Source organism: Harpia harpyja, chromosome 4 (assembly GCF_026419915.1).
Source record: "Harpia harpyja isolate bHarHar1 chromosome 4, bHarHar1 primary haplotype, whole genome shotgun sequence".
NCBI lineage: Eukaryota > Metazoa > Chordata > Aves > Accipitriformes > Accipitridae > Harpia > Harpia harpyja.
Genome location: NC_068943.1, coordinates 75,911,165 through 75,929,599, shown reverse-complemented (window position 1 = coordinate 75,929,599; position 18,435 = coordinate 75,911,165). Strand labels below are relative to the sequence as shown.

General features: G+C 41.8%; 1 protein-coding gene across 1 annotated transcript in view; it reads left to right on the top strand.

Annotated features, from left to right (window-relative positions):
• AGPAT4 (1-acylglycerol-3-phosphate O-acyltransferase 4) overlaps positions 1-18,435 on the top strand; it is an 85,695-nt gene that overhangs the window by 33,877 nt on the left and 33,383 nt on the right. Inside the window, exon 3 of the mRNA XM_052784858.1 lies at positions 11,516-11,685. Coding sequence (XP_052640818.1) covers positions 11,516-11,685 — 170 coding nt within the window. The remainder of the gene's footprint in view (positions 1-11,515; positions 11,686-18,435) is intronic.

The following is an 18,435-nucleotide window of genomic DNA, read 5'->3' as shown; positions in this document are numbered from 1 at the left end:
TGAAAGCCGTTTGTTTGATTTGTAGTTTCTGACCTTATTGTCCCTTTAAAGAACACTTTGTGAAAGTCACTGTTAGGGATTAAGAAGCTAAAATAAGCACCGGGACATAGTTCTTGTCTCTCAAGACCTCACGTGATGAGATGCTGTAAGATTACAGGCAGAGACAGGGGATTCATGGAATGCAAGTGAAAAATGAGTAATGGTTTTGTTCTGAACAGTGTTCTCAAAGTGATAGAGGTTCCGTGGCTATTCACCATTAACTCTGATGATGTAATACAGGTACTCAGTCAGCTTTTTGTTTCCAGTCCTGAAATTCAGATAGAATACATTGTGCATAAGAAGACTAAGCAGAAGTTATCTGCCTTGACTTAAGTCTAAAAATAAATTGTTTGTAGCATATTATTTCTGGTAATATGTGGGTATTTCTTTATGAGTGCGCTGGTTATCTGAAATCAAAAGCCAAACGCAAATATTACTGGCAAATACAGAAACCTTAGATGCCATTACCCGTAGTTTTCTTGTTCTTTTAATGTGTTTATACCCCTATGAAATGTAACCCTTAGTAACTAGAGGCTTTATTTAAAAGCACTGCAGATTTTCTTAGGATTTAAATTACTTTTTGCTTAGTTTCCTAATCAAATTCACTTTTCTTCCAATTTGTGCTGGAGATTGCTTTCTATGGCAACTGGTAGTCTTTTTTTATCATCAGTCATTTTTATCTGAGATAAATGCACATCCTTTCTTGTTGGTAACCGAAAATACAGGATAAAAATGTTGAAGGCATGGATTTAGAGCAACAAAAATAACAGGATTTTCTCTCTTGATGTACCATTTTGTTCTGAAATGCTTTCTTTCCCAAGTCCAAATTTTTGTTTGATTTGAAACTAAAGAGGATAAACTTGCTATATGTAGTAATTAAGACTGTTATAAGAATACATGCTAGAAGGAGAGAAATTATGTGAAAACAGGTTTCCTTCCTAAATATGTGGATTAAACATGAAAGATTCACTTCAGAGCCTAATCTTTAGATGATCTAATTAGTACATGTAAGCAATGCATATGGCAAAAAAACCCAGTCACGTGAGTGTGTGGGCTCTTGTTCTAAGTGGAAGTATGAGTCCTAAGTATGGACAATGTTGATCACCTTATAATTAGGGAAACGCTAATGATTCATTATGCCAAAGAAGTCAATTGTGATTGAATAAATACAAGTTAAGACTATGATATCTATTAACTTGGTTCACGTTTGCTTTTGTGCATACTTGAATTTTCAGATCTTAGCCCCCTGGAAGGTGATTTTCAGCTGAGAACTCTTTGGGAAAGGTTTTTGGCTGGTTCTACCCTCCTTAAACAGAAGCCTTTGCATATTGCTGCAAGATACTGGCTTCCTCCTTGTCCAGTGAATGTTCGTTGCAGCCTATGGTAGCATAGCTCTGCAGTGTGTTTCTCGAGCAGTGATGGAAGAGAGGAGACATGGGTCTATAAGGCAGTCTGTTTGGAAAAATCTCACTTTTTTTCTAATGACAGGAAATAGGACTAGAAAGGAGTTCCTGTATCATTGAAATAAATTCATACTGTTTCTAGCAACAGTGTAATGTACTCTTTTTAAGATGAATCTTGTTCAATTCATAAAGCTGTTAGGTATTTTTAATCTGCCAAAGCAATTAGAAGCAGCTTCAGAACATCAGATACCTGTATTTTCAGTTACTTCAGACACGATTGCTCTTGTGCTAGTGGCATTTAGCTTAAATGTTTCTTTTTCTGCACTGTTAACCTCCCGCATCCTTAAGCCGTATTTGTGGAGAGCAACCCAATCTTCTTTCAGCATTTGTTTGATAGCTTGAGTGAGCCAAGCTTTTCTGTTTTCCAGTCATCCTGATAGCCCTGGTCTGCATCTGCTTTGCTTCAGCTTTTCTTTCCTGAGTGTGGATGTCTGATACTGATGTGCTGGCCCAGAGATTATCTCAGTAGTGCAATGCGCTATTCCCTTTCGCTCCAGGAACAAACATCCTAATGCCATCTTTTTCTTTTGTAGAGCTGCATAATATGAACAGGGCAGAAAATTTCAGTGGCAAGTTAATGTTCCCAGATATCTCTCTCCTCTGTCATTTCCAAATTATGAGGCTGTATTTTATTAGTTCTGCAAGGCATCAGACAATGATCTGTCCTATTAAAATTAATTCCATTTCTGTTACCTTACCTCTCAAGGTCATTTGATTCTTAAAGTGTGTTCTGACTTTGTACCATCCACAAAATTTATTAATTTGTGTTGAATGCTTTAGTCCTTAGAAACACTTCAGGGAGATCCTTCTTTATCCAGATTGACCAAAAGACATCAAAACCAGATGCACTTTTTAGTTTAGTTCTCCTTTACAGCTGTTTACTAATCTTCAGTTTCTTTTTGGTTTAATAGCAATTTCTTTTATTGTACCATATAAATGGCTTAGCATAGCCTGAGTGTGTTAGATTTGAAGTCTCTCTTTTGTCTATAAAATCAGAGTTATCAGATAATGGCATATAGACCTGCCTCTGAAAAATTATAAAGTGTTTGTTTTCCTAAATTCCAGCTCTTGCAGACCTCTCTTCTGAATAACTCTTCTTTTTTGTTTTTGTTTTGTTTATGTTCCCATGTAGTGCTGAGGCTCAGTTACTGTGTCTGTAGTTACTCTGATCATTTATCTACTCACCAGTCTAAGTATTAGTAGTAAGTCTCTTCTCTATTTTTAAAAACATGGTGCCATGCTCAGTCTGAAACTATGTTTTTGATGAGAATTCATTTCACCTCTGATTCAGTATTCTGGGAGGTCATCTGGGTCTCATTCATTAGATTGAGTTTTGCATTACCTTTATTTTCATACTGCTTCCTTGTCAACAGTCTTCCTTGTTGCTTTCTCATTCGTGAGAAAAAGCGTTTGTTTTGTTGTTGGGATACTTGCTTATCTAAAGAAATTTCTTTCATCCTGGCTAGGAGTGAATCAATGACTGTCTTAGTCATTAGCTGTAGTCATTAGTTTGCTCACCATTCAAAGACAGAATTTAATCATAAAGAGTGAATTCTTTATAGTTGTACTGGGTCTAGCTGGTACGGATATTTTTTTTTTCTTAGTAGCCTGTATGGTGCTGTGTTTTGGATTTGTAACTAAACCAGTGCTGATAACACAGCAGTGTTTTGGCTGTTGCTGAACAGTGCTTGCACGGTGTCAAGGCTTTAGCTTTTTCCCACTCTGCCCCCACAGAAAGAAGGTTGGGGGTGTGCAAGAAGTTGGGAGGGCATGCAACCAGGACAGCTGACCCAAACTGACCAAGGGCATATTCCATGCCATATAACATCATGCTCAGCAATAAAAACTGAGGGGAGGGCTGTTTTTTGGAAGGCAGCCATTACTTTGAGACAGGCTGGGCATCCGTCTGCTTGTGGGATGGGATTCTTTTGCATTGTTTGTTTTGGTGAGTCGTCCCCATCCCCCCGTTTCTTCTTCCTCTTTCCTGTGCTTATTAAACTGTCTTTCTGTCAACCCATGAGTTTTCTTGCTTCTGCTCTTCATATTCTCTGCCCTGTCCTACTGGGGATGGGGTGTGTGAGCGGTGGCTGTGTGGCACTTGGCTGCTGATCAAGGTTAACCTACAACAGTCCTTTGTCACACCCAGTTTGGGGCAACACAGCTGAGGAAGTGTTTGAGAAAGGGAAGAGAATAATCAAGGTTTTTCTGAAAGCTGATTTTGCCATAAACCAAAGCAGGGTCAAAGGACCTTCATGAGAGATCCAGTTTGGGGGAATAATACATCAAGATGGGCATCATAACATCCCAATCCTCTGGGGGTATAGAGGATCTGAGGCTCACAGCACGCTGAATGAAAAAGATATTAGCAATGTACAAGGGGAGTTGAGCTGCTTCGGAAATAGTTGGTACAGGAGCACAGCTCCTCCTAGCTCCTTGGCTTAGCTGCTGACTGGTGTTAACCCATAACATGTTTTTCTCAAATAATATGAAAAAAAAAGTATGGGGTTCATCAACAGACTTCTGGGTCTATCCCAGTGGAACAGATTATCCATCTATTCCCCTCCTCTCCCATTCACTTAAATCTAAACTGACCTGACTTACTCATACTGTCTTTTCACAAAAAGAAATCATAGAATCATAGAATCATTTTGGTTGGAAAAGACCTTCAAGATCATCAAGTCCAACCATTAACCATGCCCCCTAAACTATGCCCTGGAGTACCCTGTCCACTCGCTTTTTGAATACCTCCAGGGATGGTGACTCAACCACTTCCCTGGGCAGCCCATTCCAATGTTTGACAACCCTCTCAGTAAAAAAATTTTTCCTAATATCTAACCTAAATCTCCCTTGCCTCAACTTGAGGCCATTTCCTCTTGTCCTGTCTCCAGACACCTGACAGAAGAGACCAACACCCACCTCACTACAACCCCCTTTCAGGTAGTTGTAGAGAGCAATAAGGTCTCCCTCCCCTCAGCCTCCTCTTTTCTAGACTGAACAACCCCAGATCCCTCAGCCGCTCCTCATCAGACTTGTGCTCCAGGCCCCTCACCAACTTGGTTGCCCACCTCTGGACATGCTCAAGCAGCTCAATGTCTTTCCTGTAGTGAGGGGCCCAAAACTGAACACAGTACTCGAGGTGCGGCCTCACCAGTGCCGAGTACAGGGGAACAACCACCTCCCTGTTCCTGCTGGCCACACTGTTCCTGATACAGGCCAGGATGCGATTGGCCTTCTTGGCCACCTGGGCACACTGCTGGCTCATATTCAGCTGGCTGTCAACCAGCACCCCCAGGTCTTTCTCTGCCGGGCAGCTTTCCAGCCACTCTTCCCCAAGCCTGTAGCGCTGCATGGGGTTGTTGTGACCGAAGTGCAGGACCCGGCACTTGGCCTTGTTAAACTTCATACGATTGGCCTCGGCCCATCGATCCAGCCTGTCCAGATCTCTCTGTAGAGCCTCCCTACCCTCAAGCAGACCGACCCTGCCTCCCAACTTGGTGTTGTCTGCAAACTTGCTGAGGGTGCACTCAATCCCCTCATCCAAATCATCAATAAAGATATTAAACAGAACAGGGCCCAACACCGAGCCCTGGGGAACACCACTCGTGACCTGCCGCCAACTGGATTTCACCCCATTCACCACAACCCTCTGGGCTCGGCCATCCAGCCAGTTTTTCACCCAGTGAATAGTGCACTTATCCAGGCCACAAGACGCCAGCTTCTCAAGGAGTATGCCATGAGAGACAGTGTCAAAGGCCTTGGTTACTGAGGAACAAGAAGCAAAAATCTACTTGGTTTAAAACGTAGGTTGCGGTCCTGACTTGCACTTCTACTCTGTCTCTCCTAGCCTTTTCTGTACTAGCAGGTGGGTTCTTTTTTTGCCTGTACCATGCAAAAGTTTACAAATGTGTCAGGTATTTCTTTCTGATCTCTGAAATCCTGGTCAAAACTGGTAAAATTCTTTAACTGCCTGTGCCCATCTAGTGGCTCCTGTGTTTAACAATATTTGTAATTTTTAATGGTGTTACCTAGTGAGTTTTTTACTTGTGTTTGCATCTTCAATTATTTGCTTTTCTTTCCTCTGTTTGTACATGCTGTAAGTCCTGTAAATAGCTGATGTTTCTTCTGAAAGTTTATTAAGTGATGCCAGATTCTCAACTTTTATTCAGAGCAAGTTGCTCTTGGCCCTTCTGGTATGAGGAAAGGGCTTGAAAAGAAACTGTAGAGATTCAGATGCCTGGCGGCAAGTACTTGTCCATGCATTTGGTGTTTTATAAAACTTTGGGACCAGGTTTGTAACCACTGCATAATTATTTCATTTGATTTTTTGAGTCTATCAATCTAAGATGGCACTTGCTTACGCTTAATATAGGTCACCCTGCTCTCATTTAAGCTTCTGTTTTGGGATTTAGGCGGTAATATACCACCCTAACCATCAAAATGAGAACTAAAGTAACCTCCTATGTGCTGTTCATCCACGCTGTCATTGCTGCAACAACTTCATCAGCGGGACACAAAAGTTAGTCCTTGCACACTCCCCTGGGTAAGGCATGATGCAGGATCACACTTGATGAAGGCATGCCAGGAGAGGGGGGTGTGATGGATCAGGTGGTGTTTTGCTTTGTCCCAGGGTGGGCCTGTGTGCCAGAGTATGAAAGTTGTTTGGTTGTCTCTTTAGAAAGCCGTTGCTCTGCAAGCCCAAGCTAAACTAACTGATAAGGGCTATCAAATGCTGTATAATGGATCACTGCAGAACACTTAACACCTTCTTTTAAGTTGTTTCTCACCTCCTGCTGATAACTAATTCTCATGAAGAACTGAACCTTGAGGTCTTTATAATAAACCTAATGGTCATGATGTAGTGAAAAGGTTTACTCAAAGCAGCTAAGTAGGGACAGTATTTCTTAAATTAAAGATATGCAGGCTTAAAAATAATAAAACCTACAAGTAGGAGAAGGATGCATGAAGAAAAAATGATTTTCAGTGTGTGTGCACGGTAGGAAAAAGCCAATGGTGTTCTGGGCAACGAGAAACCACATCCGGAAGAGATGCAACTGCCTGGTTTCATGCCCATACAAAGCAAGTGTTGGTGTCATGGGAACTTGCCAAGCAGCATGTTTTCTTTCACCTTTTGTTGGTACTAACTCCTTTGATCAGCACATGCTATACTGACCTCAGTCATTTGTGGCAAAAGCAGCGCATTGTCTTTGTTGGAATATAAGATTGGTGAAGTACATTAAAAGAATTTCCTGCAAGCAAATGCTGAAATAAATGGGTCTCAGAGCCTGAATATAAGAAAGGACTGGGCTGTGTTTATCTTTTTCCTTGCAAGTGCATCCAGTAACTTATTGTGATGGGTGGGGAATTAAGAGTCATCATTTCTGCCTTCCTCTCTGTTGGTGATTTCTGTCCCTAAAAGCACAGCCGTGTAATTCATTGAAGCGTTATTCAAGGGAGTTGCTTACAGGATCTGCCATGGGGACTGGGGCAAAAATCTTCAAAAGCAGGCCTGCAGTCAATAGAGAAAGATTTAGTTTGTTTGGTTTTGTTTTTAAATTTGTGTGCACAATTTTCCCCCCATCAGCCTCCCACCTTTTGCTGCAAAACAGATTTAAAGGAGGGGAAAAGAAGTCCAAAGATAGCAGTGATTGTATCACCAGCTAGGGTGAATGGGGGGGAGTAGGCAAATGGGTGGTGGCACTGAGGCAAGAGGGGTTGGATCTTGGTTTTCTCTTCTGTTTAAACCAGTTGACTTACACGTTTTCCTGCAGGTTGAAGACCAGGACCTCTGTCTTGCTGTCTTGGTATGGACCAGATTACTCCATTGCACCTCATTGGTGCTTACATGCACACCTGCATGTGTTGCTCATGCAGAGTAAAGAAGGGGAGGGAATCTGCTTGAAGCTGGAGAGCTGATGGCTTGTCTGGCTGGGCTCTGTGAATGACCTCCCCCTTGTCTTGGGGAAAGGGGGAAGGCATTGCTTGACTTCCTAGCTGCAGGTTTTTTTCCCAAGAACTAGCTTTTTGTTCCCTTCACAGGAAATAGGTATATGCTTTTTTATAATAATAAGTTATTTTAAAAATTTTTCTTGTGGATTTATAATAATGTTCTAGCTCTGAGCTCCAATTATTTCATGTACCTAATCAGTGCAAGCTTACAGCAGAACTCCTGCCTTCAAGTTTTCCTCATAGTTACTTGTAGCTCCTGCAGAGAAGAAGGGAGTAAAGACCAGAAATAAATGGCTGGTCAGGTTAGATGGCATAGTGAAGCACTAGAATAGGCTGTGTAAGGAGGCTGTGGAGTCATCAATACTTGCAAGTGTTTTGAAAACCTCCTAGGCAGCATTGCAGTTAATATAGTAGGTATTATTCAGGGTTTAACCCTGTCTGTGGTACACAGAGGGCTTTTGAGTAGTCCAGAGAAGATAATAGACTTGCTTTTCTTAGTTACCCGTAGACTTAATTAATTCTATGGAAAACGTTTAGGAGGTGCACCTAGTACATGTAGTCTGAAAATCTGGAAAGGTAGTAAATTATTGTAAGTCATTCTTCCACAGACAGGCATGGACTGGACTATGCTGTCTGTCAGTCTGTCTTTAGCCTTATTTTTACATTTTTTTAAAAAATGCTTTCCCCTGTCTTCTATGCAATGTACTCATTTATCACGCAGCCGTTCACACTGTCTGATCTTTGAAATAGTGGTCACAGCTTGCCCACTTGTCTTGCTTTTTATTTGTATTGGAGAGTTTACTATGCTTTTACCATATATTCCCATAGAATTTTCTAAGCTCTCTTTCTTGGTGTTGCCTTGATATGTAGGTTAAAGAAAATGAAGAATGTCATAGAGGAAAACAGCTCTGTTGTTACTCTTCAGAACAGGTTACATACTTACTTAAGATCTTCAAATTATTGTACTTATTGAGTCAATACATAACTATGCTTTTAGTTGCATTTTAAAATAGGCATTTTATGGTTAATCTTGTAAGCTAGTGTTTCTATGCCTTATCAAGAGTAGTTAGCTAAAGGAATTACTAACAACTTTTACAGAAGAACAGTCTTAGCTGTTTTAATGACTCATTCTTGCAAAACTTTGAGGTGGAAAATAACAAGTCTCAGTAAACTCTGTGTGTGTTTCCCTTCCCTTAAATGTTTGTCATATAACTAGTTATAGTTCAGGTCAGCCTTGGAGATGTTTTATTTTTAGTTATTTGTTCTGTAAGTGCAGGCATTGAGGGAGTTGATTTGTGCAGTGAAGGGCTAGGAAGCAGTCTGCTCTTGCACAAGGTAGGGGCTGTTCTGTATAGCAGGGTGAGGGGTTTTTTTTTATTCCAGAAAGGTAGAAAACTTCAAAATTCTAAGCAGAGAGAGTATCCATATTAGGCATTTGAAGGCATGTTTTCTCCCTACCATCAGCTTCTCCTGAAGCTAGTTGTAACATACCGCAAGGACTCTGCCATCAAAGCAGGGATGAGAGATTTCAAGTACTTTTGGTTTTTCCCCTTCCTTTGCATTAATTGTATGGAAGTGTCACTGGAGGAGTTGCTTACAAGGTAGGAACCCCATGACTTGAGTGAATGTGAATTTACCAGCTCAGTTCCGATGTTCAAACTCCAAAATCTCATGAAAAGGGGTGGGGAGAAGCCTTGGAAATCTTGGATCAGCCCTGGTTGGGAGCAAGAGAATCTTTTTCCCCCACATAAATTGATTTTTAGTTATACAGTCTGATTGGTGTACAAAGAGAAAGAAAGTTACACTGATCGTCTACACTGTGAAGGAGGAAGGGAGAGTGTATATGAGTGACCTTGTGCTGCTGAGCCACCACAGCAAGTTTCTGGGTAATAAATTTCTGTGCAGGCTGTGGAATTAAGCTGGTGCAAGAGTAGCGCAAACTAGCACTGCTAGTCATTGCTTGAGAACCACAAGGAGAAAGGAGGCTGGGAAGACAGGGAAGAAAGAGTAGGGAAGATGAGAGGAAGAAACATGTTAAGAATTTAAAGGCTGGCAGATGGTATTTATTGTATTTAATACAGAGGCGTTCAGTGCCTGCTTTGTGTTTCTGCAGCAACTGCCTGAGCACATCAGCGACAAATGGGCATGCGAGGTGAAGAATAGGGACCTCTTTCTGCAGTATTTATTTAAACAAAAATCCTGCTTATGTGAAGCCTGAAGGATCAAACCACATATAGAAATAGTTTTGTCTATGCTTTTTTTGAATGTATTTGAGACTGAAAATATGTAACTGAAGAGCTGTATGCATGTGGCACACCTGTATAGTGAGATTCGTGATGTATTATTAGCTTTGTTCAAATTCCTTAGGAAATCTTTGGCTTTTGCTGGGAAATCAGTTTCCAACCAGTGAAATCATTGTTCAGTTAATATATGGCAGTTTAGGTCTCCCTCTGCATCTCTGACTATTGTTTTGATGCATCGTAGTATGCATTGAGTAATATGTACTCCTGCCACGGTAGTAGTTACCTGCCCTGATTAGAAATAAGCAGGGGGACTGATAAGTCAGTCATTTGTCTGTACCATAAACATGGTTTTATCATATTAAGGTAATGTTATTTGAATAGAGATTGTCTATTAGCCTGGCTGTAACGCTGTTAGGTAAAATTTATTCATGTCACTAATGCCTGTTCTCCAGTGTACAGCACAATGTCATCCAAAAGCTTCAGGCAATTAATTTCAGTAATGATGACTGAAAATGTAGATGACTTGTTCTTAGCTTTTTTCTGTTTTCGGTCACTAGTTGAGGCCAGTAGGGGACCTAAATTGAAAAGATTTCAGAAGTGTTTCAAAGACTGGCCTGATTTTGATCTTCCTTGAGGTGAGTGAGGATTTGTGGTGCTTTTGGGCTTTCCTGAAGCCAGGAGAGCACCTCAGATGTCTCATCCTTTCAGCAGAGACATTCATATGGCACAGATATGCTCTGAGAAGGAGATACGTTTCACTTACCGAAGAATAACCCCTCATACTAGATCTTTGCTCTGGAGCAGAAGTTTTGTGATAGCTTTGACAGGAAGCAAACATGTCCCTTAACTCCTCTTCTTTTCCGTCTTGACAGACAGCTCTCATTTAGTCCCATGGTCCCCCCAGCTCAGTACATGGGTTGCTTGAGGAGAGCCACTGCTTTTAGATTTTCTTTTTCCATCTCCATGGAGATAGAGCTCTCCAAGCTTGTTGGCTTTATTGACTCACCTCAACTTCCCATGCCCCAGACCAAAGTGATTTTGAGGTATTTAACAGTGATTTCTGTGTTTCCCTACCCCACCCTTCCTCCGCTCCCCGTTTGCTTCATCAATTCATCAACGAAGGGATGTGCAGATAGTTATACTATTAATAACTGTTCTTGGCTCTGCACACTTTGCCAGCCACCCACCTTGTCTTTGATCTGGGGATGGATGTTCTTCATCCAATCGGAGCTATTGGCTTTGCTCTGGATGATTGACACACCCCTGTCAAATGTAGAATGCATCAGCTGTAGCAGGGCAAGTTAACAGAATGATGCATAAGGTGTACCTGTAACAGACCTGGTTCCAGGTGTCTTGTCCAAGCTGCTTTCTAGTCTATAGTTGTACAGTTTTTAGAGGAGCATGAGGACCTGTATATGGCAGGAATAGGTGTGTTTGTTTCACCTACAAGCTTGTTCTGTTCTTCATGTAATTTTGTTTACTATTGTAAACCATAAATGCTAATTTTACATGTATTTTGATAAAATAATTTGTAACGTTGAATTTGCAGTTTTCACATAAATGGAACTCCTTTTTCTCAGTATCACTGTGGAAAAATTTCTGCTCCCTCTTTCCATGCAATCTCCTTATTTCCCTTATCTTCTCTGTCCCCCGCCTTCCTGTACCAAGATGTATGACTGTGTGGTTTATGTTCAGCATTTCAACTTCATTACAGCCCTTTCTTTGCCATGCGCTGTTGAGATGACTGATGCTTTTCAACATGTTACTAATTTGTGGCTTTGCATATGCTATGTACATTCATATATTTCTTGTTATTTATTCCAGAGATGGTGATGTTGCTGGAATGGTGGTCAGGCACCGATTGCACCCTCTACACTGACCCAGAGAGTTACCACAAGTATGGGAAGGAGAATGCCATCGTAATCCTTAATCACAACTTTGAAATCGACTTTCTCTGTGGTTGGAATTTTTGTGAAAGATTTGGGGTCTTGGGGGTGAGTTTTGTTTAGCATTTAAAATAAACTTCCTCCTCTTGGATGTGGAAAAAAACCAAAACAAATTCTTTGTGTTTTTGAAAGTTAACAGATCTGTGCTTGAATTTCACTCAGCCATTGTCCAGAATTAAGAGGGGTGAACCTAAAGCAATGCAGTGCAAGTATGTGGAATACTGAGACAGGTTTGCTTGGGCATTCACAGAAATTTTAAAAGCATTGCAGTTAAAGGTGATGAAGGAGATATTTTTTTTTTAACCTGTGAAGGTCATTATAGTTGTTTTTCTCTGTGTGCTTGCTAGGTAACTGTTACAGTTCATTGTGCTGCAGAAAGATGAGCTGCTCTGTGATTCTTTCCCAGTAAATTGTAGAATTTGTTTGCTTTCTCCAGTGTAGTCTTACAGATCCACAGCTAGAGTTTGAATGATGTAGTCTCTGTCTCTGAGAATGAAACAGCTGCCATCTCAAGTGAATGGAGTAACCAAGTTATGACTAGTAAGAGATGGGGGAGGAATGAGTTATCCATAGTTGAATACACTATTACATTAGGCTAGAAGTACGTGTGCATTTGTTTTCAGGGTTGTTTTTCTGTTTCCTCTCAGCTCATGGGGATGATTCAAGGCCTCCTCCTAAGCCAACTTGACTTAATTCTGTGGTGGTGATGACATTACCTACCTACAAGGGATTTAGAGAAGAGTTCCTCCCTCCTGAGAAAGCAGACTAATACCTCATTTTGTTGGTCTTACGCAGCATCTTCTTCTAACTTTGCTCCTGGCCACTGTCAGAAGTCTTGACCTTGGATTGTGTGAACCTACAACTTTTTGTGGCCTTTCCTTTGGACTCGTTGCATTTGCTGGACACTTAGACACAACTCCAGTCACTTTCAAATTATAATGACAGTCTGCTTAAAAAAATGAAAAGGGGCCTTGAAACTGGGGGAAAATGAACCTAAGCATTACAGGTCCTGCATATTACCAAAATGGCTGTTGGCTTCTGATTACTGAAGGGACAATTCTACCATCATGTCTAGGACTTGAGCACAGAGCTGGAGGACAGCATGAGGCAGCAGGAGGTGTAGGGAAACCTGTTCCTGGCAGGCAGATGTATATGCCAAAAACATTCTCCCTTCTATATGCTCTCATTATACAGTGGTGCTTTAGTATAGTCTATCTAATTTTGTAAGCCAAATGGCTGCAGTTCCCTAAATAAAGCTGTGTTTTAGAGGGTCAGGTGCTTCTTCAGAAAGAAATTTAGAAAATTAAAGGATTATTTCTGTACAAACTAATAGGGGCCTACAAGGTCAAAAATCTCTTGTTTTACATTGGTGCTGTGTGGTTGGATTGAATCTCATTAGCTTTAATCCTTTTTTTTTTTTTTTATAGTTTCCCAAGGTAATCAGGATTATGTTTTAATTTTTTTATGTTGTTCCCTGTGCATAAGAAAACCAGCTATGTAGAAGCATAACTATTGAACAATTACTGTGCTGCACTAACTGAAAATAGTTTTTCCTTTTTTTTAGATGCTTACAGTTATTAGTCAGTTTGTATTTTTGCTAATCTTAAGATTCTTTTAGAAACTGAGATATGCTCTTTTTTTTATAAACTATCTCAGTCTTGAGTAATGTACTGTGGTTTTACTTCCCAGAAACTGTTGCAGGAAGTAATAGTTCCCATGTGCTCTCATTTGTGTAGATGTCTTTACACAGCAAAGCAGCACATTTCCCTGTTGGGGCAACCAGTTGAGCTTCATCTTAAGCCAGGTTAAAAAAAAATTGAAAATGACACACAATCAGTTTCCTGATTGGATTATCTGTATTGGCCTACTGGTGCTTGGCTTGGGGCAGCATGAGAGTGGATAAATGTGTAGGGATGGGGGATGTAGCTTGGTTCGACTTTGTGCTGCCTTACATGAGTTTGCAGTGTGCGAAGCTTCAGGGTTTGGTGTGACAGCACAAGTAGTAATGTAAGAACCATTATGCTGCGGGCTGGTGTTTGAGAAAAGGAGTTACAAGGAAAAGGCAAGTGTCCAGAGAGATTTCTTGAGTGGTGTCCCAGCCTCCAGCATTTTGTGGCTCAGGGACTTTGTGAGCTAGTGGGTTTTCATATTTAATGCCATTTAATTTTATATTCGATGAAGTTCCTGTGCAAACTTTAGGTATCTACCAACATCTTACTAAGCTGATCTCCTTTCTACTGCTGCTGGAAAGGAAATCTTGCACATGCCATCCTGTCTGCTGCGTCTGTTCTGGTGCTTGTCTGCCCTGTTTTGGCATGTTTCAGACACCCCTTCTCTCTCTCCTGCCTTAACTAATCCAGTGAAGAAAGGAGATATGACTGGGGAGGGGGAAGAGGGGGAAAGGTGACGACAACTTAGGGCCAAAGGAGTTGGGACTGATTGTGCTTGGCTGCAGCACACAGACAGAATAGCTTTGTTGTGACATCCAGCTGTATGTACCCTGCAGCCCTGGCAGACACAGCAGTGCTTTTAACAGTGTCACAAGTATTTGTCCAAACTCTCAGTTATTTCACAGCTTGAACTTTCATTAAAGGAAGCTATTAAATGCTTTAATTTTTTGCTTGGTTTTGCTCATTGAAAAACAAAATTAAACTTCCTTAAACCTGTCTTGCTCCTTCTGGCCCCAAAAGAAAAAAGTCTTTCCCTTTTCCTCTTTGGTTTTAATCATGATATGAAAACTGCCCCTCCTGGCCTTAGTTGCAACATTCTATCTGTGCGTTGTTCTGCTCCTTCTTTTGTCTCTCGTCCTGTTCTGGCTTTCTCCTTTCTCCTTAGCCAAATTGTCATAGTCGCAGCAGGTTTATAATGCTCTATCATTGTTGTTTTGTTTTTATCAATGTGGGTTTGTTTCTATCAATGTGGTTTTAGTTTTTTTGCTGTTTGTGGGGGGTGGAGCGGGCATGGCATAGTCTCTTGCATGTTTTTACGTTCGTGAACCTGAGTCCTCTTCTAATTACTCAGTTCTTGTACTTGTGTGGCATGAGGTTCTGTGCTTTCATGAAGCTTTTTAAATGTCTGTGGAAGAAAATCTAGCAAAAAGAACCAAAGAAGGTGCTAAGAATTTGAAAAGTACATATGTGTGGAGGAGGGGCGCAAAAAAAAAAAAGAACAATTCAAACATTTATTTTACTTTTTAATTTTTTCTTTAATATGACACTTTCAGAGGACCCATTGAAAATGCTAGGAGGCGCTGGGTTGCAGTGCTGAGTGAGAGCCAGAGATCTATTCATTTATAGTGGAGAAAGAGAAAACCACATGAAGAAGCACTTCTGTGCTCGCTTTTCATGTTGCAAGTTATTGTAGCCACTGAGATTGTCTTGCTAGCTGCAGTTGGACTCTATGCAGCTGAAGTTATTGATGTGTAATTGTTTGCAGCACCAAACCTTAGAAGATTTTTTGGTGGTGGTTAGAAGAAGGAAGCAAACTTCACAAAAACTAGAAGTTGGCAGGGATTTCAGGCAAACCTATGTTCAGCCCAAACTGTTAATCACTTACATCTGTATTCCACTTGTGGGGTTTTTTTGTGATGGGATCTTCCTGTTTTGTTTTCAGTCCTTGACACCTGTCAGCCACACATATGCACCTCCCTTGTGCTGCCAGACCTCAGTGATGTGTGCAGGAGGGAGGGAATACAGGGGTGCTTGATGTAAATTCAGCATCATGCTGCCATGGGCAGCATGAACATCCACGGGGACGGCTAAGTCCTGACTCTTCCAGACACAGGTGGCTGCAACAAGCTGTGAGGGAAGGAGGAGCTGCACTGCCAGCTTGGCTTTCTGTAGAGTTGGAAACAGCATAGCCCCAACAGGATGAAGCTTTGTCCACACCAGTGTTTCCTAATAAAAGGCAAGGCTGTTGTTATGATTGTGAGCCAGGGTGACTGTGATGGTTGTATTGTGGATGCTCTGCTCTTCCACCTCATGCTGATGCAATGGCTGGGGGAGAGGCTGACCCCAGTGTCTGGTGTTGCTCTGTTGTGTAAAGACGTGGTCTTGGTGACAGGTCCCTGCACCCTGATGTGCCCTTTCCCTTTTCCTGCCTGTGACATTCCGGTCCTAGGACTTACCTCCTTCTTAGTGGTGGACAGCCTAGCTACTGTATCAGCATTTAAACACATTAGTAGCATTTAGTTTCTTCAAGGTGTGTGCTAAGCATCCCTTTGAAAACAGACCCACTGGACACCAGAACCTGAATTAAGGAAATAGGCATGTTCTGAGGAGGAAGGTGTTATTTAGGACTTACACCAAAAGCACATTAATACGCTCCCTGTCAGGATTCACTGTACCCTTCTGCTTTGTTGCTTGATCTGACCAAGCAGTGATAAAATAGCTTTTTTAGTAAGTTTAGTAACCTTTTTTTCCCGAGATGAAGACATTTATATATTAGCAAAAATTGCCTGCGTTTGAAAGCTAAACACGCTGGTTTATCTGTTCGTCTCCTGGTGTCTTGAGTTTCAAGTTATTAATGCTGGTGGTCTTTCTACCTTGGCAAAACATAAACATTTTTCTGAATGGCTCATTATATTGGCATCAAAATACGTACATTTCTAAAAGAGGCCATAGTTGTTTATTCCTTGGCAGGGTAGACAAGGCAGAAAACCATTACAAAAAACTTAGTTGTTAACTATCTTGCTTTAAGTTTCTCATAAGAAATTGCTAAGCACGTGTAATAATTTTTAACCCTAACTATCTGTTCCATATGCCAGGAAACCCAAATTTTATTTAAAAGTTGTTTATGCTGAAGCTTGTTGTTGGAAAAACTGGGCATGGCCTTAAATGTAGGTGTGAGAAGAGTCTTTTGTAGGTTATTGTATGGGACTGACAGGTGTGTGAACACAGTAGTTCATTTGTACATTTTAATGTATTAATAGATTTTAAACTAGATTTGAAGGGGAAAAGGGATAAAATGAGGCTTGCTAGAGATAAGCCTGGGGGTGGCATGCCAATGTTTGAGGGACAGTGTGCTAGCAAGGTGCTTCGGTCTGCCATCTCGGTGGATGGACATCCATGTGGCAGCAAAGATGCAAGGTTTATCAATGTGTTAGAAACCATGGCAGCACCTGAGAATGGTCACGTAAGAATTAGGGCTTCTCTCCCAAAAAAGGTGGCAGGATCAATAGCCTAACTGAAGTGCATCTACACCAATGTATGCAGCATGGGCAACAAACAGGAGGAGTTGGAAGCTGTTGTGCAGCTGGAAAACTATGATACAGTTGCAGTAACAGAAACATGGTAGGTTGACTCACACAACTGGAGTGCTGCAATGGATGGCTATAAACTCTTCAGAAGGGATAGGCAAGGAGGGAGAGGTGGTGGGGTAGTCCTGTATGTTAGGGAGTGTTTTGACTGTCTAGAGCTTGGTAATGGCGGTGAAAGGGTCGAGTGTTTATGGGTAAGAATCAGCGGAAAGGCCAACAAGGCAGATATCATGGTGGGAGTCTGTTACAGACCACCCAGCCAGGATGAAGAGGCAGATGAAACATTCTATAAGCAGCTGGGAGAAGTCTCACAATCGCCCTTGTTTTCGTGGGGGACTTCACCTTACCAGATGCCTGCTGGAGATACAATACAGCGGAGAGGAAGTGGTCTGTGAGGTTCCTGGAGTGTGTGGAAGATAGCTTCCTGACACAGCTGGTGAGTGAGCCTGAGTAAACTGAACCTGTTCTTTACGAACAGAGAAGGACTTGTGGGTGATATGATGGTTAGAGACCGTCTTGGGCACAGCGATCATGAAACGATAGCATTTTTGATTCTCAGAGAAGGAGGAGGGGTTAGCAGAACTGCCACCTTCAACTTCCAGAGGGCAGACTTTGGCCTGTTTAGGAGCCTGGTTGACAGTCCCTTGGGAGGCAGTCCTGAAGGGCAAAGGGCTCCAGGAAGGATGGACATTCTTCAAGAAGGAAATCCTAAAGGCGCAGGAGCAGGCTGTCCCCATGTGCCAAAAGACAAACCGGCAAGGAAGAAGACCGGCCTGGCTGAACAGAGAGCTTTGGCTGGAAGTCAGGAAAAAAAAAGAGAGTTTATGACCTTCAAAAGAAAGAGCACACAACTGAGGACTACAAGGATGTCGTGAGGTTATGCGGGGAGAAAATTAGAAGGGCCAAAGCCAAACTAGAACTTAATCTGGCTACTGCTGTAGAAGACAATAAAAAATGTTTCTATAAATACATCAGCAACAAAAGGAAGGCTAAAGAGAATCTCCATCCTTTATTGGATGCGGGGGTAAACATAGTGACAAAGGATGAGGAAAAGGCTGAGGTACTTAATGCCTTCTTTGCCTCAGTCTTTAATAGTAAGACCAGTTGTTCTTGGGGTACCCAGCCCCCTGAGCTGGAAGACAGGGATGGGGAGCAGAATAAAGCCCCATAATCCAGGGTGAAATGGTTAGCGACCTGCTACGGCACTTAGACACACACAAGTCCATGGGGCTGGATGGGATCCACCCAAGGGTGCTGAGGGAGCTGGTGGAAGTGCTCGCCAAGCCGCTTTCAATCACTTACCAGCAGTCCTGGCTAACCAGAGTGATCCTGGTTGACTGGACGTTAGCAAATGTGACACCCATCTACTAGAAGGAGGATCCAGGGAACTACAGGCCTGTCAGTCTGACCTTGGTGCCTGGGAAGGTTGTGGAGCAGATCATCTTAACTGCCATCACATGGCATGTACAGGACAACCAGGTGATCAGGCCCAGTCAGCATGGCTTTATGAAAGGCAGGTCCTTCTTGTCTAACCTGATCTC